The sequence below is a fragment of the Salvelinus namaycush genome, chromosome 3 (assembly GCF_016432855.1).
Source record: "Salvelinus namaycush isolate Seneca chromosome 3, SaNama_1.0, whole genome shotgun sequence".
Lineage (NCBI taxonomy): Eukaryota > Metazoa > Chordata > Actinopteri > Salmoniformes > Salmonidae > Salvelinus > Salvelinus namaycush.
The window spans coordinates 24793327-24818838 of NC_052309.1; the positions used below are offsets into that span (position 1 = coordinate 24793327).

General features: G+C 43.7%; 1 protein-coding gene across 1 annotated transcript; it reads left to right on the plus strand.

The window, feature by feature from the left end:
• The first annotated feature begins 1430 nt into the window (after window positions 1-1430).
• On the plus strand, window positions 1431-25512 carry LOC120044288 (gap junction delta-2 protein-like). The gene is made up of 2 exons (XM_038988899.1): window positions 1431-1501; window positions 24657-25512. The coding sequence occupies exons 1-2, from the start codon at window positions 1431-1433 to the stop codon at window positions 25510-25512; spliced, it is 927 nt and encodes a 308-aa protein (XP_038844827.1).

Consider the following 25512-nt stretch of genomic DNA (forward strand, 5'->3'; position numbering starts at 1 on the left):
GGGAGGAATTCTTGCAAGCACAAGTGAAGCAGCGATCAGGGTAGCAATCCAAGCACATTTACTCAAGAAGGAAAGAGGGTAGAGCGAGAGAAAGAGAGTGAGAAGGTCTGAAGGTGGAGGGAGGGGGGGGGGGGTGGCATGCCTACGGAGTGTGACATTGATAGAGCGAACCAGAGAGAGAGAGCGAGCAGAAAGGATAGGGAGGAACAGGAGCGAGAACTAGAGAGAAATAAGTCATCACAGAGAGAGTGAGCTCAACGCACAAACACAAAGAGAGGGGGAAGGAGGAAGCGAGGAGAGAGAAAGAGCAAAGTGAGTAAGAGAGTGAAAGGAGAGGAACGAGATGATGGAACCCAGAAATAGTTTTACAGGAGGATAGCCACTCATCCCTGCTCTCTGCGGTAGACATGATTCCAGGCAGAGGACTCTGCTGGAATTAGCAAGAGGGACGATACAGGACAGCATGTCTGCAGCACCACTGCCTCGGTGTATGCAGCAAGGCAGTTGATTTGTTACTGAGGGAGTGTGTCAGTGTGTGTGTGTGTGTGCCGGCGGGCTTTTTACTGTTTCTTGTAGTGATTGGGGGAGGAGCCACCGTTTCTTGTGACAAGAAAATTCAGTAAGCAATACTGTGCATGCCAGGAGCTTTATTTGCAAATGTGTCTTTACATTCTAGCGTAGTAAATGCAGTAAGGATCCCGGGCAGTGACAGTCGGTCATAGAGTTTGTGTGTGTGGGTGAGTGTATCTACGGCTCTGCATGGAGGTGAGCAGAGGAAGGGTCAGCTGGGTGCAGTGTGCTGGGTTTGAGGAGGAAGGTTATAGGGAAGGTACTGAACACAATGCAAGGACAAGAGCTTCGCACTGATGGGAGGGAGTGCATATGAGGTACCAGGAGAGCCCTGGGCGTAGGGTGGAGGACGGAAAAAGAGGGGGTAGGGAAGAGAGAGAGTGAGGGGGAGAAAAGGGGGGAGGAAGGAGATATAAAGGAGGAGGGAGAGAAGGTGAGAGAGAGAGAGTGAGCGAGATCATGGCTGTCAGATACAGTGAGCTATAGTATAGATCTGAGTGGTGCGGCAGGGGGAGGACGAGCTTCACTGCACAGGGAGGGGGAGAAAGGGAGGGAGGGGGAGAGAGGAAGAGAGGCAGACGGCACCGCTCCTCTGCCAGGAAGGGAAGAGCAGAACGGGACCGGACCGAGGGAGGACACACACGTTCACCCCCACACAGTCACTCCTACAGAGAACCATCGGCCAGGTCAACGAGTAGAGGTCAGGAGAAGCTGGTGTGGGACGGGGGCGGATGCCCCCCTCTGGCTGGGTACTGTCAGGAGCACTGAGCCCAGGAGGAGGGGAAGGAGGAGGGGAAGGAATCGGGGGAGAGCCCCAGAGCCCTGGTTCCTCTGTAGATTGAACCTGTCTTTCGATGACCATGGGGGAGTGGACCATTCTGGAGCGGCTGCTCGAGGCTGCTGTCCAGCAACATTCTACCATGATTGGGAGGTAAGACTTTCCTGCCACTCATCACGTGTGTGTGTGTGTGTGTGTGTGTGTGTGTGTGTGTGTGTGTGTGTGTAAAACTTTTTTTATTCTTAATTTTTGCATGTTTGTGTGATGATTGTGTTTTTCTGATTGAAAGTGTGTGTGTGTGTCTCAGCAGTAGCCTCTACTCTCTGCCTCCCCTTCCCCCCCCCCCCCCCTGGAGTGGGTATAGGGTTTCCGGGATGATGGTGTTGATGTGAGCCATGACCAGCCTTTAAAAGCACTTCATGGCTTCTGACGTGAGTGCTATGGGGGTAGTCATTTAGGCAGGTTACCTTCACATTCTTGGTCTAAGGGACTATGGTGGTCTGCTTGAAACATGTAGGTTATACAGACTCTGTCAGGGAGATGTTGAAAATGTCAGTGAAGACACTTGCCAGTTGGTCCGCGCATGCTCTGAGTGCACATCCTGGTAATCCATTTGGCCCCCCGGCCTTGTGAATGTTTAAAGGTCTTGCTCACATCGGCTACGGAAGCGGGATCACACAGTCATCCAGAACAGCTGGTGCTCTCATGCATGCTTCAGTGTTGCTTGCCTCAAAGTGAGCACAAAAGGTATTTAGCTCGTCTGGTAGGCCATCATTAATTAAAGGACAAGCTAATTGAAAATAATAAATAACTGGTATTACAAGGCATTAGGGTTAATTAATGTTGATTTCAACTATTGGCACTGGTATTGATGGAGGGGCATTGGGGGATCTCTAGTAGTAGAGGAGAGAGAGATATACAGAGACAGAGAACAGAAATGGAAGTGTGGAAGAGAGCGGAGCAGCATGAGTTGGAGGAGTTGAAGGTGGAAAAAATGAGTCTGAACTTGGAGGAGACGAGATTGCTTTTTGTGTAAATTGAGGCTGTCAAGTGAAGTCTCTGGTTTTGTGTGTTCTCTAGTTACAGCAGTGTAGTAACAGAAGGTCATGCATGAACAGATTGGAGTCTTATTAGCAGTGGAGACATGCATTGAGGACAAACATTCATTCTGTAATAGATCGATTTTTTTATCTGGGGTGTAAAAAATCTGCTTCATTGTCTCTCGCCTGTGTGATTAGTCAAATTCAAAGTGTGATTTTCCACCCATTAACCACAATGTGAGTTACTGGTAAACTGCACTCACCATCTGTACGGAATAATCACACACACACAACATTGACATTTCCATATGCTTGCTTACCCAGTGAAACATATAGCTGTATGATTTGAAGTACAGTCCAGTAGAGAAGAAATCTAGTGTACTCTCTTTCTGTCCTTCCGTGTTGAGCTGGGGAGCTTGGCTACAGAGCTTGGCTACTTGTGTTAGCATGGAGGCCAACTGAACTGCTGTGCTCATTGACCTCAACCCCAGGTAGTCCCCTGCCGCTAGGGCAACGCCTGACCTTCTCTCCCATCCGTCTCTGTGTCTGTGTGTGTGTACATAATGTCTATCAGAGTGTGTGGCTAGAAGGCAGTAGAGGAAAGTAGAGGAAAGTGGGGTAAGTCGTGCCAAAGTGTTAGTTGAGCCACCCCTTGTTTCTAGGAAAACATACACAAAATCAGTGACCAAATATTTAGGAAGAGGTTGTCATTTCATGGAGTCTGTGAAGGAAGAAGCCATATGTGGAAAGTGGTAAGCAGGTTAGATCCAAAAAACAGATTTTCACAAAGTCAAATTAATGTATTGTGTTATAAGTTTCATGATGCTTGTATCTAAACCAAAGTAGATAGTTTAAATAATGTTTTATACATCAGTTGAGGTCTCTATAAGCTACAATATGAGGTCCTAAACCTAGCTGTCACGTTCTGACCCTAGTTATTGTGTTAATCCTTTGTTTTGTTGGTCAGGACGTGAGCTGGGTGGGCATTCTATGTGTTGTGTTTCTATGTTGGGTTTAATGTGCCTGATATGGTTCTCAATTAGAGGCAGGTGTTTGACGTTCCTCTGATTGAGAACCATATTTAAGGTAGGCTGTTCTCACTGTTTGTTTGTGGGTGATTGTCACTGTGTCTGTGTTTATTGCACCACACGGTACTGTCTCGTTCGTTCTTTCCTGTTCATGCGTGCTTCGTTATATGTAGTTTGCATGTTCAGGTCAGTCTACGTTGTTTGTTTGTTATTTTGTAAATATTCAAGTATAGTTCGTGTCAGTGTTCGTCGTGTCTAATAAATTCATTAAGTCTACATACCTCGCTGCACATTGGTCATCTGATCCCTCTCTCCTCTCCTCGTCCGAGGAGGAGGAAGAATATTACGAAGATCGTTACACTAGCATGAAAGTGCATCCTTGTAAATCTGTGGGTTAATATAGTAAAACTAGTTGCTTTAAGGTAAATTGTGCCATCTGTCCAGGGGAAAGTTGAGCCAATGGCTAATCAATATACCCCATACAAATGATGATTAGATTTTGTCCGTTTTATGCATAGTATTTTGAAGACACCTCGCATTCATGTGATTACTCAAGTTCAAATGATGACAAATTCATTCTTCAGTTGGGTTCGCCCCCTTCTAGGCCACAATTGAAGTGTTTTCTTCCCAGGTGAAATGCAAGGCATTGTCACTGGGATATGAGGTTACACCAGGGCCTGAACTTATGTTGAAAGTGTTTTTAAAAAGTACAAAGTAACAGAAATGTGTCCCAATGTTAACCCCATCACTATGCTCAATGTACCCCATACCCAGGGTAAGTTGTGCCAAGAGACCACTTTTTTGCAAAGCTAGGTTTTCAAAACTGTTATGTTTACATGCATTCAGATTATTTCCAAGGATACACAACACCCTGAAAAATACGTAGATATCTTTGTTAGAAAGAATACTATATTTCCCTTGATGTAATAATGCTGAATGTATTACTATATTATTTAAATTGAAACTTTTCTTAAACAATTTGCGTTATGAAGAGGCTATTTATGTATTGCTTAGTTTACTAAACTTCAGTTACATAATCACCTAAATAATTAAATCGGAGGTGATTATTTAACTTGAGTTTACTAAACTGAGCAATACATAAATAGCCTCTTCATCATGCAAATTGTTTAAGAAAGGTTTCAAATGAAATCACATTGACAGATAATTATGAGGTTTTCACTTTGGACAGTGCATTTGCACTATGAAGATGTCGCCCTCAACAATGTTCAAGGCGTTCAATGTAGGGTGGTGGTGTAGTATCACTATAGTCATTTTCTTTCACGTTATTCAACATCATATGGTGCATATGGTTTGGGGTCATGCTAGAGTATCAAAGTTCAGAAAGATACAAATGAAGTAGACCACACAAACAACAAAACCAAATAGGTGAGAGTGTATACCACAGGAGGTTGGTGGCACCTTAATTGGGGAGGACGGGCTCGTGGTTATGGCTGGAGTGGAATCAGTAGAATGGTATCAAATACATTAAACACATGGTTTCCGTGTGTTTGATGCCATTCCATTTGCTCTGTTCCAGCCATTATTATGAGCCGTCCTCCCCTCAGCAGCCTCCACTGGTGTATACATATCTCTCCATGTGTCTGAGTGCCATTCAATTGATACACGGGATAAGGGATCTGAATTTTCTTCACATCTCCTTTAAGTTGAGATCAAGCCTCTGTTTGGCAGCTGGAATCATGGATAGCCTGTCTGGTGCAAAAGAGGAATAAACTAATCAGAGAATTAATCAATGAATGAAAAAATTCAGAAGCAATCATTCAGAAGCAGAGACAACTCTCTCAATTTGTCTGCAGCGTCTGACAGAGAGCATTATTAATGCAGACATGGACTTCTGTTCATGTCTTTTATACTTAATCTGAGCGCTGCTGTTGATCATGCATTTTACAGGCCCGACAACAAAGGCTTTACCCCATATCAAACATACTTCAAGACTAATACTCCTCAAGCTAAATTTCGGTCAATCCTTTTATTAATTGTCACATCTTCCTCTGTAGCATCTATATGTGTGGTGTAAAAGGCATTGTGGTGTTTCCACATTCTATACCAGACGTGAGAAATAGCGAGAGACCAACTCTCTCGCTATCTCTCTCAGAACGATCTTCTTTACCCTAACCAGTCAGGCTTCAAGACGGGTCATTCAACTGTGACTACTTTTCTCTGTGTCAAGGAGGCTCTCCGCTCTGCCAAAGCTGACTCTCTCTCCTCTGTTCTCATCCTCCTAGATCTATACGCTGCCTTCGAAACCATGAACCATCAGATCCTCTCCACCATCTCAGGGCTGGGTGTCTTAGGCTCTGCACACTCTTGGATTGCATCCTACCTGGCAGGCCGCTCCCACCAGGTGACATGGAGAGGATCTGTGTCTGCACTACATACTCTCACGACTGGTGACCCACAGGGCTCGGTTCTAGGCCCTGTCCTCTTCTCTCTATACACCAAGTCACTCGGCTCCGTCATATCCTCACATGGTCTCTCCTATCCTTGCTATGCGGATGACACTCAACTACTTTTCTCCTTCCCCCTTCTGACACCCAGGTGGCGACACGCATCTCTGCGTGCCTAGCAGATATCGAAGCTTGAATGAGAGCCCACCACCTCAAGCTCAACCTCGACAAGACGGAGCTGCTCTTCCTCCCGGGGAAGGCCTGCCTGTTCAAAGACCTCTCGATCACAGTTGAAAACTGCACAGTGTCCCCCTTCCAGAGGCAAATAACCTTGGTGTTAACCTGGACAACACCCTGTCATTCTCTGCAAACATCAAAGCAGTGACTCACTCCTGCAGGTTCATGCTCTACAACATCTGTAAAGTACAACCCTACCTCACACAGGAAGTGGCGGAGACCCTAATCCAGGCACTTGTCATCTCCTGTCTAGACTACTGAAACTCGCTGTTGGCTCCCCACTTGTGCCATCAAACTCCTGCAACATATCCAGAACGCTGCAGCCCGCCTGGTGTTCAACCTTCCCAAGTTCACCCATGTCACCCCGCTCCTCTGCACACTCCACTGGCTTCCAGTCGAAGCTTGCATCCACTACAAGACCATGGTACTTGCCTATGGAGCAGCAAGAGGAACTGCCCCTCCCTACCTTCAGGCTATGCTCAAACCCTACACCCCAACCCTCCGTTCTGCCACCTCTGGTCTCTTGGGCATCCCACCCCTACCGGAGGGCAGGTCCGGCTCAGCCCAGTCCAAGCTCTTCGGTGTCCTGGAACCCCAATGGTGGAACCAGCTTCCCCCTGAACCTAGGACAGCAGACTCCCTGCCCATCTTCGAAAACATCTGAAACCCTACCTCTTCAAAGAGTATCTGAAATAATCCAACAGCATCCCCCCACATCACCTTCTCACACCGACCCCCCCCCCCCCCCCCCCCCCCCCAAATAAAATGCCTTTTGTGAACTAACACTCACTTACACTTTCTTTTAAGAGTGTCTGCTAAATTACTCAAATGTAAAATGTAAATAAGTGGTAATGTGAATTGTGAAATGGGTGGCCCTATAGTGCACCACAGATATTGGTCTTCTATTTGATGGCTGGGAGTTTGTACATTTTGTCCCTCGGTAGCCTAGATAGATTCCTCTGGTTGCTCCTGTAGCTTGCTCAATACTGCTGATGTGGACATGAGGGTGTGTTGTAAATTATCCCTTAGTGTTTGGGCCATGTTCAATCTGTTTGGCCAACAGAACTGTCTGGTTAGCCTCTAGACATTAGCGGTAACTGATATCTCTGTGCTGGTCCATTCTGCCTGAACTTAGATGCTTATAGCTATTACAGCTATGGGACTAAGTGTTTAGATATATGCAGTGCATTTGGAAAGTATTCAAACCCCTTTACTTTTCCACATTTTGTTACATTACACCATTATTAAAAAATGGATTGAATAAAATAAAATCCTCATTAACTGACACAAAATTCCACATAATTAAAAAAAAATTGTGCAAAAAATACATAAGTATTCAGACCCTTTCCTTTGAGGCTCGAAATTGAGCTCAGGTGCATCCTGTTTCCATTGAGCATCCTTGAGACTTGGAGTCCACCTGTGGTAAATTAAATTGATTGGACATGATTTAGAAAGGCACACACCTGTCTATATAAGGACCCACATTTGACAGTGCATGTCAGAGCAAAAGCAAGCCATGAGGTCGAAGGAATTGTCCATAGAGCTCCGAGACAGGATTGTGTCGAGGAACAGATCTGGGAAAGGATACCAAAAAATGTCTACAGCATTGAAGGTCCCCAAGAACACAGTGTCCTCTATCATTCTTAAATGGAAGAAGTTTGGAACCACCAACACTCTTCCTAGAGCTGTCCGCTCAGCCAAACTGAGCAAATGGAGGAGAAGGGCCTTGGTCAGGGAGGTGAACCAAATGGTCACTCTGACAGACCTCCAGAGTTCCTCTGTGGAGATGGGAGAACCTTCCAGAAGGACAACCATCTCTGCAGCACTCCACCAATCAGGCCTTTATGGTAGAGTGGCCAGACGGAAGCCAATCGTCAGTAAAAGACACATGACAGCCCACTTGGAGTTCGCCAAAAGGCACCTAAAGGACTCTCAGAACATGAAAACAAGGTTATCTGGTCTGATGAAACCAAGATTGAACTCTTTGGCCTGAATGCCAAGCGTCACGTCTGGAGGTAACCTGGTACCATCCCTACGGTGAAGCATGGTGGTGGCAGCATCATGCTGTGGGAATGTTTTTAAGCCGCAGAGACTGGGAGACTAGTCAGGATCAAGGGAAAGATGAACGGCGCAAAGTACAGCGAGATCCTTGATGAAAACCTGTTCCAGAGCGCTCAGGACCTCAGACTGGGCCGAAGGTTCACCTTCAAACAAGACAATGACCCTAAGCACACAGCCAAGACAACGCAGGAGAGGCTTCGGGACAAATCTCTGAATGTCCTTGAGTGGCCCAGCCAGAGCCCGGACTTGAACCCGATCGAACATCTCTGGAGAGACCTGAAAATAGCTGTGCAGCGATGCTCCCCATCTAACCTGACAGAGCTTGAGAGGATCTGCAGAGAAGACTGGGAGAAACTTCCCAAATACAGTTTTGCCAAGCTTGTAGCGTCATACTCAATAAGACTTGAGGCTGTAATCGCTGCCAAAGGTGCACCAACAAAGTACTGAGTAAAGTGTCTGAATACCTACGTAAATGTGAAATTTCAGCTTTTTTATTTCTAATATATTTTAATATTAAAACCTGTTTTTGCTGTGTCATTATGGGGTATTGTGTGTAGATTGATGAAAAAATAAACAATTTAATCAATTTTACAATAAGGCTGTAACATAACAAAATGTGGAAAAAGTCAAGGGGTCTGAATTCTTTCCGAATGCATTGTACATAGTGTATACAGGTTGCCTGGCTGTCCAGACTCCTTGTTCCAGCCAAATGGTATGCCCACAGACGTTAGTTTCTTCTCCGCAATGAGTCTGGATCTGAGTACCTCCCCGACCCTTCACCGAATGCGAACACATTCAGGGCCATCTGATTAGTGCAGAAACCGATGGGCTGGGCCAGAGCCAGAACACAAATACAGCAGTAATTGGCTTTGATACTCTGATTGGTTAGAGATGATCCTATGACTTTGTTTTGTACAGTGCCCCTCGGCACCACAAATGACTTCAATGATGGCGGTCTCAGACGAAAGTACTGTATGTAGCCAACGACGAAGCAGCGGAAGAATTAAGTGTGTCGTCGGGCTAGTATACAGGAGTCTTATTTAAGCTACTGTAATGTGTTGGTGTAAGGCTGGGAAGTTGTGTTTCATGTGGTCAGACTGCTATTTCAGATACACAAACACACAACCACCTGTGATCTCCCTTACAAAGCTGTAATGTGCTTTTCCAGGAGAGAAATACGCCTGGGGGTTCTTGTATTAAATCAGATTTAAACACCTTGCAGGTAAAAGAGAAAGGAAGTGTGTTGATGCATCATTTTCACTGCAATGCTGTTGTGGGGACAGTGCCAGAGAGGAGTGGTGCGAAGAGAGGGGGGATAATGGAGGACTAGTGGATCAGGGAGAGATGAAACAATGGAAACGAGGAGATGGATGGATGAGGAGGAAGGGATAAAGCTGCAGAGGCTGGGGAAAGAGAGGGGTTTGGAGCATGAATACACAGAGGAAGGAGGAGGAAAGAGAGGGGTTTGGAGCATGAATACACAGAGGAAGGAGGAGGAAAGAGAGGGGTTTGGAGCATGAATACACAGAGGAAGGAGGAGGAAAGAGAGGGGTTTGGAGCATGAATACACAGAGGAAGGAGGAGGAAAGAGAGGGAGAGGGAGGAAAAGAGGGGACAGTTCCATGTGCAGACGATCTGAGTAGGCAGCACAGGTTGTTATCATGATCAGTGGCATGCAGTGGTGGAAAAAGTACCCAATTGTCATACTTGAGTAAAAGTAAAGATACATTAATAGAAAATGACTCAAATGAAAGTCACCCAGTAAAATACTAATTGTGTTTAGTGAGTCCGCCAGATCAGAGACAGTATGGATGACCAGGGATGTTCTCTTGATAAGTGCATGAATTGGACCATTTTCATGTCCTGCTAAGCATTTGAAATGTAACAAGTACTTTTCGGTGTCAGAAAGTGTATGGAGTAAAAAGTACATTATTTTCTTTAGGAATGTAGTGGAGTAAAAGTAAACGTTGCAAAAAATGCTTAAATAGGGAGGAGAATTTAGGGAGGAGAATATGGGATTTTAACTAGCTCAAACACAAATTGAGAGTGGGAGCAAGAGAGATGGGGGGGAGAAAGAGGAGGAGCGAGGGAGAGACAAAGAGACGGAGAGAGAGAGAGGGAGAGAGAGCAAGAGAGAGAGTGAGGGAGGGGGAGAGAGAGAGATGCATCTGCAGTGTGATAGCCATAGTGTTGTAATGTAATTCAGCTCTCTAATCTCTGTGCTTGGTCAGGTCTTCATTCATTATGTCCTGCCACCAGAAATGAGCTGTGTCTTGTTATGGAGACATGCTCCATATGAGATTAAATGACATTTTCACTCTGGGTGTCCAGTATGTGTGGCTGAACATTATGTGACAGCTCTCTGTTTTTGTGCCCTTGGTGTTAGTGCACTGTCCATAACGTATATGTTACTGCTAGTTCTGTCTGTATGCATGCCTATTTGTGAGTGTTAGTATGTGTTTGAGATGTATGTATGTATGTGTGTGTGTGTGTGTGTGTGTGTGTGTGTGTGTGTGTGTGTGTGTGTGTGTGTGTGTGTGTGTGTGTGTGTGTGTGTGTGTGTGTGTGTGTGTGTGTGTGTGTGTGTGTGTGTGTGTGTGTGTGTGTGTGTGCGATGTGTGTGTGTGTGTGCGATGTGTGTGTTTTCCCAGTGCATCTGGTGTCAGTGCTCAGGGCCGGTGTTGCCCCTTGAGGCTGACGGCAGCAGCTGCTGTGTGGATGAATGTGTGTGAGAGCCTCTGGGAGAGCCAGGGCCTGCGTGTCCAGCCAACACACCAGCTACTAAATGAGCTACCATAGGATCTAACACTGGAGTTATAAACACACAGGTTAGACAGCCTACACAGCTAAACTGAAATATACTGTAGAAGCAATACAGGACAGCTACAGAGCGTTTAGAGGCTATACATAAAATGCATTGGATATAATGTCTTCAAAGCTATGCAATATTACCAACACACCATTTCAAGTATAAACCATTTTCACACTGCAGATATTTCAACAGACACACTCAGTTTACTGGCTGTTTCTACCTTTCAGAATAACTTTAAGAGCTCTAGTAGCCTGCTCCGATTTGTGATTACAATGTCATCCTGAATCCAAAGATAGCTTTTGAGACTCAATTATCCACTTGGGCTGCAATCAGACATGCTCTTTAGCTGGATGAGCTAATTGGGTCTCCAGTTAGAGACCTGGCTGTGGTGGATCGCTAGAGGCTGCAGGGTGGTTCACATCACATTGCATACCAGCCAAGAACGCCTTCATCACTGGTACATTCATCTGGACAGGCTGTTTCTATAGTAACTCACAACTGTGTATAAGCACGCTGCTTGCTGTGTATGCTCATGATGAGCACTGATCAATTGCAGTACATATGCAATGCAGATCTGGAGAAGTTAGACCTTGAAAAGTATAGTTTCGTCATATACTTCGAATCCTGTGGCTTTCAAGAGCTTTGTTTATACCTGGCGCTAACCAGTGGTGCAAAGTATTTAAGTAAAAAATACTTTAAAGTACTATTTAAGTAGTTTTGGGGTATCAGTACTTTACTATTTACATTTTTGACTACTTTTGCTTTTACTCCACTACATTCCTAAAGAAAATGATGTACTACATACATTTTCCCTGACACTCAAAAGTACTTGTTACATTTTGAATGCTTAGCAGGACAGAAAATGGTCCAATTTGCACACTTATCAAGAGAACATCCCTGGTCATCCCTACTGCCTCTTATCTGGCGGACTCACTAAACACAAATGCTTTGTTTTTAAATGATGTCTGAGTGTTGGAGTGTGAAGATTGTGCCATCTGGTTTGCTTAATATAAGGAATTTTTAATTATGCATACTTTTTAATCTACTTTTGATACTTAAGTATATTTAAAAACAAATACTTTTAGACTTTTACTCATAATGAGTATACACAGCAAGCAGCGTGCTTATACACAGTTGTGAGTTACTATAGAAACAGCCTGTCCAGATTAATGTACCAGTGATGAAGGCGTTCTTGGCCGGTCCCTTCCTGTTTGCAAATGATTTGAGAAATATTCAGGATGTGGACACAATCAGGACAAAGGACGCATGTTAGCACCAGGTATAGGACACACTGTAGGGCACTCAGTGGGTGCATTTACACAAGCAGCCAAATTCTGATCTTTTTTCCACTGATGGGTATTGTGACTAATCACATTAGATTTTTTCATATCAGATCTTTTTAAGAGCTTATCTGATTGGTCAAAATACCTATTAGTAAAAAAACATATCAGAATTGGGCTGCCTGTGTAAACATAGCCAGTGTGAGATTGACTGATGTAAGACATGATCATTTTTCAGCATGTCTTGCTGTGAGGGATCTGATGCCGGAGCGTTGATGCCGTAATACAGTGCTGTGTAGATGTGTGGCCTGGATCCCCATCCTTGATCTTCTGGACCAGTTAAAACAGTTCAATCAATGGCCCTGTGTACATTATGCCTTTGGCTTGATTGAAGAGGTTTCAAAAAAGCAGGCGAACTTCTAATTAAATCTTTTTGATCATCTGCAGCGGGCATCGGATATTCTGCTGGTGAGGGCCCAAGGGCTTTCCTGCCTTAATTTGCTCTAATGTATGGGCCTTTCTCTCTCTGCAGGGTTTAGCAACACTGATGTTTCTAGATGACCTTCTTCCACTGCTTTCTGCTAATGCAGCAATCTACTCCATGCTGATTATCCTGTTCCACAGCAGAATACCACACACACACACACACACACACGGAATCCCAAACCATCTCACACCTACACCCAGACAGTCCAACACTTGCATAAACCAACAGTTCAGCACTGCAGTAAAACTCACACTGTGCACCACCATCACATATCCCCAGTCAAGCATTGCAGGAAAAGCAACCCTGTGAATTCTACAGAGTCTAGTAGATGGAAGGGAAACTTAATAACCTGTGTCTTTCTAAGGAAATACAAAACATGGAAATATCCAACCATATTCAATACAATAATATATTAAACAATATAGATGTAAGCAGCAATGAACAGGGTCCACAGGATGACAGAAAGGACACAAGATAAGTTGGATAACAAAGCAAGCACTCTATCATGTAGGAACTATGTTCCTTTATGTGCAATCAGTGAAGTATTACTATGGTTATCTCTCAATACAACAAGGATGACACAAGTGAAGTATAGTGCTGTAGGGTGGTTTTGAATGCAGCAGGTAATATTTTTTAAAGTCAGTACTTAATTTATTGAGTTTATATATCAATTCTGGGGTCAATTTGACTAATGGTTTATGCTTCAGATTTGTGAAATATTTTCAATGTTATTTTCGTGATATGTCCCATTGTTAATCTGCATAATTTAAATCTCACATTCATTTCAAATGAGACAAAGTCCACTCGGTCAATAGTTATTGCTCTAGTATCCTATGTCACTGGTGCCAATGGCATCTATAGTGCCACCAACTGGTCTAGTGCAGTCATCTAAGGTTGCAGTGACTTTATATTCACACAGCTTCTAAGGACATATACAGTACCAGTCAAAAGTTTGGACACACCTACTCATTCAAGGGTTTTTCTTTATTTTTACTATTTTCTACATTGTAGAATAATAGTGAAGACATCAACACTATGAAATAACACATATGGGATCATGTAGTAACCCAAAAAGTGTTAAACAAATCAAAATATATTTTATATTTGAGATTCTTCAAAGTAGCCACCCTTTGCCTTGATGACAGCTTTGCACACTCTTGGCATTCTCTCAACCAGCTTCATGAGGTAGTCACCTGGAATGCATTTCAATTAATAGGTGTGCCTTGTTAAAAGTAAATTTGTGGAATTTCTTTCCTTAATGTGTTTGATCCAATCAGTTGTGTTGTGAAAAGGTAGGGGAGGTATACAGAAGATAGCCCTATTTGGTAAAAGTCCAAGTCCATATTATGGCAAGAAAAGCTCAAATAAACAAAGAGAAATGACAGTCCATCATTACTTTAAGACATGAAGGTCAGTCAATACAAAACATTTCAAGAACTTTGAAGTGCAGTCGCAAAAACCATCAAGCGCTATAATGACACTGGCTCTCATGAGGACCGCCACAGGAAAGGAAGACCCAGAGTTACCTCTGCTGCAGAGGATAAGTTCATTAGAGTTTCCAGCCTCAGAAATTGCTGCCCAAATAAATGTTTCACATAGTTCAAGTAACATACACATCTCAACATCAACTGTTCAGAGGAGACTGTGTGAATCAGGCCTTCGTGGTCGAATTACTGCAAAGAAACCACTACTAAAGGACACCAATAAGAAGAAGAGACTTTCCGGGGTGACAGCGTAGCTTAGTGATTAGAGCATTGGACTAGTAACCAAAAGGTTGCAAGATTGAATCCCCGAGCTGACAAGGTACAAATCTGTTGTTCTGCCCCTGAACAAGGCAGTTAACCCACTGTTCCTAGGCCGTCATTGAAAATAAGAATTTGTTCTTAACTGACTTGCCTCGTGAAATAAAACATTCTGCAGCTATACGCCATCCCATCTAGTTTGTGCTTAGTGGGACTATCATTTGTATTTCAACAAGACAATGACCCAACACCCCTCCAGGCTGTATAAGGGCTATTTGACCAAGAAGGAGAGTGATGGAGTGCTGCATCAGATGACCTGGCCTCCACAATCACCCGACCTCAACCCAATTGAGTTGGTTTAGGATGAGTTGGACCGAAGGAAAAGCAGCCAACAAGTGCTCAGCATATGTGGGAACTTCTTCAAGACTGTTGGAAAAGCATTCCAGGTGGAGCTGGTTGAGAGAGTGTGCAAATCTGTCATCAATGCAAAGGGTGGCTACTTTGAAGAATCTAAAATCTAAAATATATTTTGATTTGTTTAACACCGGTGTTAAACAAATAACAACTATGTTATTTTATAGTTTTGATGTCTTCTATTATTCTACAATGTATAAAATAGTAAAAATAAAGAAAAACCCTTTAATGAGTAGGCGTGTCCAAACTTTTGACTGGTACTGTACATAACGTTTGCATTCCACATTTCATGGCCTCATGTCCATAGGTTCTGTTCTTTTAGCCTGGGTTTGATGTAGTGCCATCTAGTGGTGTAGCGGGGCCATCTTTGAATTCAGCAACTAAACATTATCAGATTCATTAGAGGCTAATTCATTGTGTCTATATACTGTACCACATCTGGAGTCAATTTGACTTATGGTTCATGAGAAGAAGATTTTACGAGTATGTTTAGCATTAGCATATGTGCTAACATGCATCTATAGGTAGAGTGCAGCCATATTTGAATGCAGCAACTATTTATATATGGTTCATGAGAAGATTTTTGAAGTATTCTTAGCATATTTTAGCATATTAGCGTATGTGCTAATACACGTCAACTAGTATAGTATGGCCATCTTTGAATGGATCAACTTTAATTTTTCAAACTCTTCAGGGAATATTGTGATGAGTGCAAAGACCACCTTTGTAGTGAATCTGACTTTTAGTCCATGAGAAGAAGATTTTTTATGATTATTTTAAGCATTAGCGTTGCATTGTCAAAAAGGTTCATTGTTCATGGTGTCCTTATTTTTTGGAGATATCAATGCCAAACTTGACATGGTTTGTCACATTAATGTCTCTGATGACCTCAAAAAGGTGAATGTTGTCAATGAAAATTAAAATAATAAGAATTCAGGCAATAACAATAACTTCGCTGTGAACCCCTATTGAGGCCTAATGAACACATGTGTCATGTTGATTATAGGTAGGTTAGGAGATAGAAACCATTCAGTCCTATTCAGTGGTAGTTTGAACTGACAGCTTGAGTAGTGTAGTGTAGGTGTGGACGCGCATGGCTGGGCAGGGCCCGCTTCACTGATGCAGCACACAGCAGGTGTTTGAACGATCATGACAATCACTCATAGTGATAGCAGGACCTGGACCAGGCTGCACCAAGGGAACTGCTGCAAAACAAACTCACTCAGAGCATCTCTGTGACGACTTGACAGTGCAGAGACTCTTTTACACACAGACTCTACCGTTGTTGAGATATATAGGGGTGAGTGGGATAAGTTGAGCCAAATGGGTAAGTTGAGCCACCATTGTTTCTAGGAAACCATACAGAAAATGTATAATTTGACCAAATATTTAGGAAGAGGTAATCATTTCATGGGGTCTGTGAAGGGAGAAATGAAACTAATTTATTTATTGTGATGCTTGTATGATGCTTGTATCTAAACCAATGTATATCATTTTAAGATTCTTCTATACATCAGTTGGGGTATTTCTAAGCTTCTATATGAGGTCCTAAACCTAGTGCATCCTTGTAGCTGTGTGGGCTAATATAGTCAAAATGTTTGCCATGGGGTAAGTGGAGCCAATGGTTGAGCCAATGCCAAGTTCAGCAAATGTAAGTGTTTTCTTCCCAGGTGTAATGCAAGGCATTATTGCTGGGATATGAGGTAACAACAGGGCCTGGCTTATGTTAAAGGTGTAAAAAAAAAAGTACAGTGTTTGCTAGGTGTTAAGCCTGTGTTCAAATGTTTTATTATTACATTTTAAATTATTAAATAACAAAAAACCTATTGTGATTGTGTTGAATTGTGTTTGGGAAATAAAAATAGACATGGTAATATTTCATTCATTACAGGAATTTGTAGGCGGCATAACATACCCTGTCCCGTGGCTCAACTTACCCCATACCCGGGCTAGGTTGTTCCAAGAGACCACTTTTTTTGGACAAGCTATGTTTTCAAAACTGTAATGTTTACATGAATTCTGATTATTTCTATAGATACTCAACATCCTGAAATATGTCTTTGTTAGAAATAATACTATATTTCCCTTGACGGAGTGAAGCTGAATGTAAAAATGTCTCAACTTACCCCACTATCCCCTACAGAAGCTTGTCTTGTTCTATTATACATTCAATACATTGGCAGGACAATCATCTGCCACAGCTCTATATATTCTTACATTTCAAAGCCCAGAGATACAGTCGGTATAATAAGGGTCTTTGCCATTGGCTTTTTGGAACAGGACACCAATTGCTTCTCATCTAGCAGTGTCTGTCAAATGCTTTGCTGAAAAGAAACATCAATACCCCTCACTTCATACAGACTAACCTCCATGTCCGGTCAAACCATCAAGGAGACAAGCACTTATAGTCAGGTCCATAAATATTTGGGCATTGACCAAGCTATTATTATTTTAGCTGTCTACCACAGCATATTGAAGTTGAAATTAAATCATGAATATTTGAGGGTTTTCACATCCAAATCGGGTGTATGGTGTAGGAATTACAGCACTTTTTATATGTGGTCCCCCCCTTTTTAATGGACCACAACTAATTGGACAATTGGCTGTTCAGCCAGGTGTGTGTTGTTTCCTCATTAGTTCATTTACAAGTAAGCAGATAAAAGATCTAGATTTGATTTGTGGTATTTGTATTTGGAATCTGTTGCTGTTAACCCTCAATATGAAGTCTGAAGAGCTGTCACTGCCAGTGAAGCAAGCCATCATTAGGCTGAAAAAACCCACCAGAGAGATAGCAAAAACATTAGGTGTGGCCAAATCAACTATTTGGTACATTCTTAAAAAGAAAGAACGTGCAGGTGAGCTCAGGAGCATCAAAAGGTCCGGAAGACCACGGAAAACAACTGTGGTGTATGACCGAATAATTATTTCCCTGGTGAAGAAAAACCCCTTCACAACTGTTGGCCAGATCAATAACACCCTCCAGGAGGTAGGCATATCTGTGTCAAAGTCAACAATCAAGAGAAGACTTCACCAGAGTAAATATAGAGTTTTTACCACAAGATGTAAACCATTGGTAAGCCTCAAAAACAGGAAGACCAGATTAGAGGTGTTTTTTAAGTCTAAAAACCCCCTGTACAGTTCTGGAACAACATCCTATGGACAGATGAGACAAAAATCAACTTGTTCCAGAATGATGGGAAGAGAAGAGTATGGAGAAGGGAAGGAACTGCTCATGATTCGAAGAATACCACCTCATCTGTGGTGGTGCGGCAGGTAGCCTAGTGGTTAGAGTTTTGGGCTAGTAACCGAAAGGTTGCTGGATCGAATCCCCGACCCTAACAAGGTAAAAATCTGTTGTTCTGCCCCTGAACAAGGCAGTTTCCCGGTAGGCCGTCATTGTAAATAAACATTTGTTTTTAACTGACTTGTCTAGTTTAATAAAGGTTCAATTTACTGCAAAAGCAACCCAATACTTTTTTAAGGCAAAGAAGTGGAATGTTCTGCAATGGCCAAGTCAATCACCTGACCTGAATCCAATTGAGCATGCATTTCACTTGCTGAAGGCAAAATTGAAGGCAAAACGCCCGAAGAACAAGCAGGAACTGAAGACAGCTGCAGTAAAGACCTGGCAGAGCATCACCAAGGAAGAAACCCAGCATCTGGTGATGTCTATGGGTTCCAGACTTCAGGCAGTCATTGACTGCAAAGGATTTGCAACCAAGTATCAAAACTCACAATTGAATTTATGATTGTGTTAGTTTGTCCAATTACTTTTGAGCCCCTAAAAGTGTGTGTGTGTGCGTGTGGGGGGGGGGGGGGGGGGTGTATACAAATTGTTGTAATTCCTACACGGTTCATACAATAATTTTGACAAAACCTTTAAATTCAAGATGAAAGTCTACACTTCAAGCACATCTTGACTGTTTCCTTTCAAATCCATTGTGGTGGTGCCAAAATGATGCAAATTGTGTCACTGTCCAAATACTTATGGACCTGACTGTACATGAGAAAACGAGTGTGTGTGTGTTTGCGTGTGTTTGCTTGTGTTATTCCCTGCATTCACGTGTGTATTGTAAGAACAGGAGTGTGTAACAGTGTACTTGGCATGCATTTCACATCTGAAACACCAAATGCGTAAAGATCTCTTCCATTTTATTTTCAAACACAATGAGAGGTAGTGTAGCGTACACACTCACAGCTGCTCCAAACGGCCAGACGCACATGCCATCTTGCACAAACAAGGGATATACATGGATTATACACACACACACACACACACACATCCAAGTACACACACATGCACATACATACACAAACACACACATGTACACACAAACATATGCTTACGCAAACACACAAACACCCACACACACACGCACAAGGCCCAGGTGGTGTGAGAACAGTCCTGCAGCAGCATGCTGCTCTATTTAATCTGTACCACAGTAACACATGTTCTACCCTGTCTGCCTCTGCTCTGCTGCCATGCTAGGAATTTGTTCCATCACTATTTCCCTCCACTTCAGCAGATGTTTTCTTTAATGAGTTCAACACGAAGGTACCCTCCGTATTATTGGTCAACGTGCAATCATTGGAAAACAAACTGGATGATCTACGATTAAGACTATCCTACCAACGGGACATTAAAAACTCTAATATCTTATTTCACCAAGACGTGGCTGAACGACGACACAGATGATATAGAACTGGCTGGCTTCTCCGTGCATTGGCAGGACAGAGCAGCTACGTCTGATAAGACGAGGGGCGGGGTGTATGTCTATTTGTCAATAACTGCTGGTGCGCAATGTCTAATATTAAAGAAGTCTCGATCTATTGCTTGCCAGAGGTAGAATACCTCATGATAAGCTATGGACCACACTATGTACCAAGAGAGTTCTCATCTATATTATTCGTAGCCATCTATTTGCCACCACAAAGACCTCACTCAACAAGCTGTATAAGGCCATAAGCAAACAAGAAATGTTCATCCAGAAGCTGCACTCCTAGTGGCCGGGGACTTTAATGCAGGCAAACTTAAATCAGTTTTCCCTCATTTCTACCAGCATGTCACATGTGCAACCAGAGGAAAAAAAATTCTAGTCCACTTTTACTCCACATACAGAGACGCATACAAAACTCTCGCTCACCCTCCATTTGGCAAATCTAACCGTAATTCTATCCTACTGATTCCTGCTTACAAGCAAAAACTGAAGCAGGAAGTATCAGTGACTCGCTCAATACGGGAGTGGTCAGATGACACGGATGCTATGCTACAGGACTGTTTTGCTTGCACAGACTGGAATATGTTCCGGGATTCATCCAATGGCATTGAGGAGTATACCACCTCAGTCACCGGCTTCATCAATAGCTGCATTAATGAAGTCATCCCCACAGTGCCCGTACATTTCCCAACAAGAAGCCATGGTTATAGGCAACATCCGCACTGAGCTAAAGGCTAGAGCTGCTGCTTTCAAGAATTGGGACACTGATCCGAACGTTTATAAGAAATCCCGCTATGCCCTCAGACGAACCATCAAACAGGCAAAGCGTCAATATAGGACTAGGATTGAATCCTACTACACTGGCTCTGACGCTCATCGGATGTGGCAGGGCTTGAAAAATATTATGGACAACAAAGGGAAACTCAGCTGCGAGCTGCCCAGTGACGAGCTAAAGCCTACCAGACAAGCTAAATGCCTTTTATGCTCGCTTCGAGGCAAGCAACACTGAAGCATGCATGAGAGGACCAGCTGTTCCGGACGACTGTGTGATCACGCTCTCCGTAGCTGATGTGAGCAAGACCTTTAAACAGGCCAACATTCACAAGGCCACAGGGCCAGATGGATTAACAGGGCGTGTACTCATGCGCGGACCAACTGGCAAGTGTCTTCACTGACATTTTCAACCTCTCCCTGACCGAGTCTGTAATACCAACATGTTTCAAGCAGACCACCATAGTCCCTGTGCCCAAGAAAGTGAAGGTAACCTGCCTAAATGATTACCGCCCATAGCACTCACGTCGGTAGCCATGAAGTGCTTTGAAAGGCTGGTCATGGCACACATCAACACCATCATCCCGGAAACCCTACACCCACTCTAATTCGCATACCGCCCCAATAGATCCACAGATGACGCAATCTCAATTGCGCTCCACACTGCCCTTTCCCACTTGGACAAAAGGAACACCTACGTGAGAATGCTGTTCATTGACTACAGCTCAGCGTTCAACATCATAGTGCCCACAAAGCTCATCACTAAGCTAAGGACCCTGGAAGTAAACATCTCCCTCTTCAACTGGATCCTGGACTTCCTGACGGGCCGCCCCCAGGTGGTCAGGGTAGGCAACAACACATCTGACACGCTGATCCTCAACACTGGGGCCCATCAGGGGTGCGTGCTCAGTCCCCTCCTGTACTCCCTGTTCACCCACGACTGCATGGCCAAGCACTACTCCAACACCATCATTAAGTTTGCTGATGACACAACAGTGGTAGGCCTGATCACCAACAATAATGAGACAGCCTATAGGGAAGAGGTCAGAGACCTCCGAACAGGCACACATTAACATTGACGGGGATGAAGTGGAGCGGGTCGAGAGTTTCAAGTTCCTTGGTGTCCACATCACCAACGAACTATCATGGTCCAAATACACCAAGACAGTTGTGAAGAGGGCACGACAACACGTTTTCCCCTCAAGAGACTGAAAAGATTTGGCATGGGTCCCCAGATCCTCAAAAGTTCTACAGCTGCACCATCGAGAGCATCCGGACTGGTTGCATCACCGCCTGGTATGGCAACTGTTTGGCATCTGACAATAGTGCGTACGGCCCAGTACATCACTGGGGCCAAACTTCCTGACATCCAGGAGCTATATACTAGGCGGTGTCAGAGGAAGGCCCAAAAAATTGTCAAAGACTCCAGTCACCCAAGTCATAGACTGTTCTCCCTGCTACCGCACAGCAAGTAGGCACCGGAGCGTCAAGTCTAGGACCAAAAGGCTCCTTAACAGCTTCTACCCCCAAGCCATAAGACTGCTGAACAATTAATCAAATGGCCACCCAGACTATTTACATTGACCCCCCACCCCTTTGTTTTTACACTGCTGCTACTCTCTGTTTATTATCTATGCATGGTCACTTTACAAATGACCTCGACTAACCTGTACCCCCACAAATTGACTCGGTACCGGTACCCCCTGTACAGAGCCTCGTTATTGTTATGCCATTTGCTTGTTACTTTTTTATTTGATTACATTTTATTTACTTTAGTTTATTTAGTAAATATTTTCTTAACTCTATTTCTTTAACTGCATTGTTAAGTAATGGCTTCTAAGTAAGCATTTAAAGGTAAGGCCCGATACCTGTTGTATTTGGCGCATGTGACAAATAAAATGTTATTTGATTTGATCTTTCTCATTTTAAATCTGCCTGTCTCTTACCTTTATCTAGGTTTATTTCACTTCTCCCCCCCCCCCCCCCACACACACAATTCTTGTTTCTCTTACTCCCTCGACCCTCATGTTCCTTTCATCTCTCGCTCTCTCCTCTCTCTCTCTGAGCCTCCGCACTGACTGGTTCAAAAGGTGGTTGCTGTGGTAACCGGCTATGAAGAGTGGGTGTGGGGCTAATTTTAAAGACACACCAGGGTCTCCTTTGACACTTTGCTATTAAAAAACTAGAAGAGAGAGGGAGAGAACAGGAGATATGGAGGGGGAGGGAGGGACAGAGAGAGAGATAGGGGAAAAATGCCAGCACGTGTTCAGCAGTGCTACAGACTTTAATTGAACAGCCACTGGTAGCTGCCTATGGCACGTAAAATGGAGGCTATCTAAGCTGCTTAGCTACAGTGGAAATGGAGGTCTGCATCTTCTGAGGAACTCTACAGGCTAGTGGTCCAAATAAAGTGCACACACTCAATCAATGTCCCATTGAACACTTCCCCAATATTGTGTCCTAAATAATGAATACACAGAAAGGGAGGGAGAAAGAGCAGGAGAGATGGGGCATTGCTCCAGGGCAGCCCTAGCAGTGGATTTTAAACATAGCTGATTTGGTTTACATATCCACTGATGCCAGTGGAGCATATTGTAGTACATAAGGAAGCATAGATAAAGTATAGTAGCCTACAATATAATGCCGTTTAGATCTTGTGTGTCTGTGTGTGGATGTAATAGTTCTGGGTAGATTGAGGAGGTGTGGGATTAGGCTCTCAACTCATGTCTCGAAAGGCAGAGCTATGAGGGCGAGAGCTCATCTCTTATCTGTCTAATGTTGAAAAATGAATGGAAATGCTGGCTGGCTAGGAGACAGGTGGGGTTACGCTCAGCCAGCAACAAAATGGATATTCATGCAGGGACCCACATGTTCATTATTCACAGTAATGACTGAGACTCTCCTTCTCTCCATCCTCTCCTTCCTTCCTCCTTTGTGTCTTAAATCTCACACACAGCAACACACACATAAACACATGCATACATGCACACACACACACACATTTGAATGTGTAAGTCTGAATAGTTTTTCTGTGAGTGTGTTGTTCTCATTCAGCTAAGGAGTGTTGATGAGTGTGAAATCCCCACTATTCGTGTGAAATCCCCTCATCTTGCATACCCACTGGGCACACACTGGTTGAAATGGAATCAACGTGGAAAATTGGATTAGGAAAAAGTAATCAACCAGTAATGTTTTCATCTAATTTCAAACAGCGTTGTAAACATTGAAATTAGGGTTAAACTTCAATGTAAATACATTGACTTAATCTAACTATTAGGTTGTTACAGCAATCTCATTTCAATATAATCATCAGAACTATGTATATGTTGAAATTGCATAGAAAATTCCACATAAAATGTAAAAAATATTATTCATACTATATTATATATACAGTATATTATTAGGTGGTTGAAATTATGTTGAATTTTAGATTTGATTATAAATATTTTATTTTACCTTGTTCAAATGTTGATAGTAAAATGGTATATTTAAATCAACATTGTTTCAACGTCATGCTATCAATCCAAATAAAGAGGTATATTTAAATAAAATGTGAAGGCACAATCCAACGATTTCTGCCTGAACAGTGACTCCTACTGGTATATCAGGGGTAATGCACTTCAGTGAGACCATCCAGACGCCTACCTCTATATACCCTGCTTAACTTTGGAAACAACTGTGCTCATTTTAGCTGAGCTATCAACACATTTGGAACTTGATGAGATTCCATACTGATGACTTTTAAAAAATCCAATGTATTATCCACATTGATTACACGTCACAATATGTTGACAAATTACGTTGAAACAGATTTGATTCAATCAGTGTGTGCACAGTCGGTAGTGTGTTCACGTGAGCATGCTATTTAGAGCGCAACAACTCCACCCCTCTGTACACGCTGCAGCAGCTGAGGGATTCGTCCACACGCAAACACACACACACACACACTACTACACACATCTGATAAAACTTGTCCTTGGTGTGAGAGCTGCTTTTGTCTCTATTGATTTGCTATGGTTGAGCTGAGGTACATAAGCACAGCCTTTATTGGCAAGACTAATGATGTCACTCTAACTCACACATAATAAAAGTCAAATCCAACATGCAAACACAGTGCTGAGGCACTTTTACTGAATTATAATAGACCAGTAACATCATACAGTATACTATCAGTATCACAGTACTTACAATGATTCTTTGTTCTGCTCTGTGACACATTTCTTACAGGGACATTTTACACTCCTGATAACACAACTGAAATTCTGTATTTTTCTTCTTCCCCCCTTCCTTCTCTCCTCTTTCTTTCTCTCCAGGATCCTGCTGACTGTAGTAGTGATCTTCCGTATTTTGATAGTAGGTATAGTGGGTGAAAAGGTCTATGAGGACGAGCAGATAATGTTCATCTGCAACACTATGCAGCCGGGCTGCAACCAGGCCTGCTACGACAAGGCCTTCCCTATATCCCACATCCGCTTCTGGGTCTTCCAGATCATCTTGGTTTGTACGCCCAGCCTATGCTTCATCACCTACTCCGTACACCAGTCCGCCAAGCAGCGTGACCGCAGTTACTCCATCCTACACCCCTACATAGACCACGGTCACGCAAGTCACCACGGTCGTGGAGGCGATCACCACGCCCGCAAGCTGCGCAACATCAATGGCATCCTGGTGCAGAACCCCGACAGCGGCAAGGAGGAGCAGGACCTGGAGGTCAAGGAGATCCCCAACGTGTCCCGGGGGCTCACGCAGGCCAAGAGTGCCAAGGTGCGGCGGCAGGAGGGCATCTCCCGCTTCTACGTCATCCAGGTGGTGTTCCGTAACGTGCTGGAGATCGGCTTCCTGGCCGGCCAGTACTTCCTGTATGGCTTCAACGTACCAGGGATGTTTGAGTGTGACCGCTACCCCTGTGTGAAGGAGGTGGAGTGCTACGTGTCACGCCCTACAGAGAAGACGGTGTTCCTGATTTTCATGTTTGCAGTGAGCGGCATCTGTGTGCTGCTCAACCTGGCCGAGCTCAACCACCTGGGCTGGAGGAAGATCAAGACGGCCGTCAGGGGTGTTCAGGCCCGCAGGAAGTCCATCTGTGAGGTGCGTAAGAAGGACGTGCCGCATCTGTCCCAGGCCCCCAACCTGGGCAGGACTCAGTCCAGTGAGTCAGCCTATGTCTGA

What these genes read in the sequence shown, in the direction of transcription:
- LOC120044288 (XM_038988899.1), top strand. Translation starts at nt 1,431, where the DNA reads ATGGGGGAGTGGACCATTCTGGAGCGGCTGCTCGAGGCTGCTGTCCAG. An exon ending in CATTCTACCATGATTGGGAG is followed by an intron (nt 1,502 to 24,656) that starts GTAAGACTTTCC and finishes CTTTCTCTCCAG; the next exon opens with GATCCTGCTGACTGTAGTAG.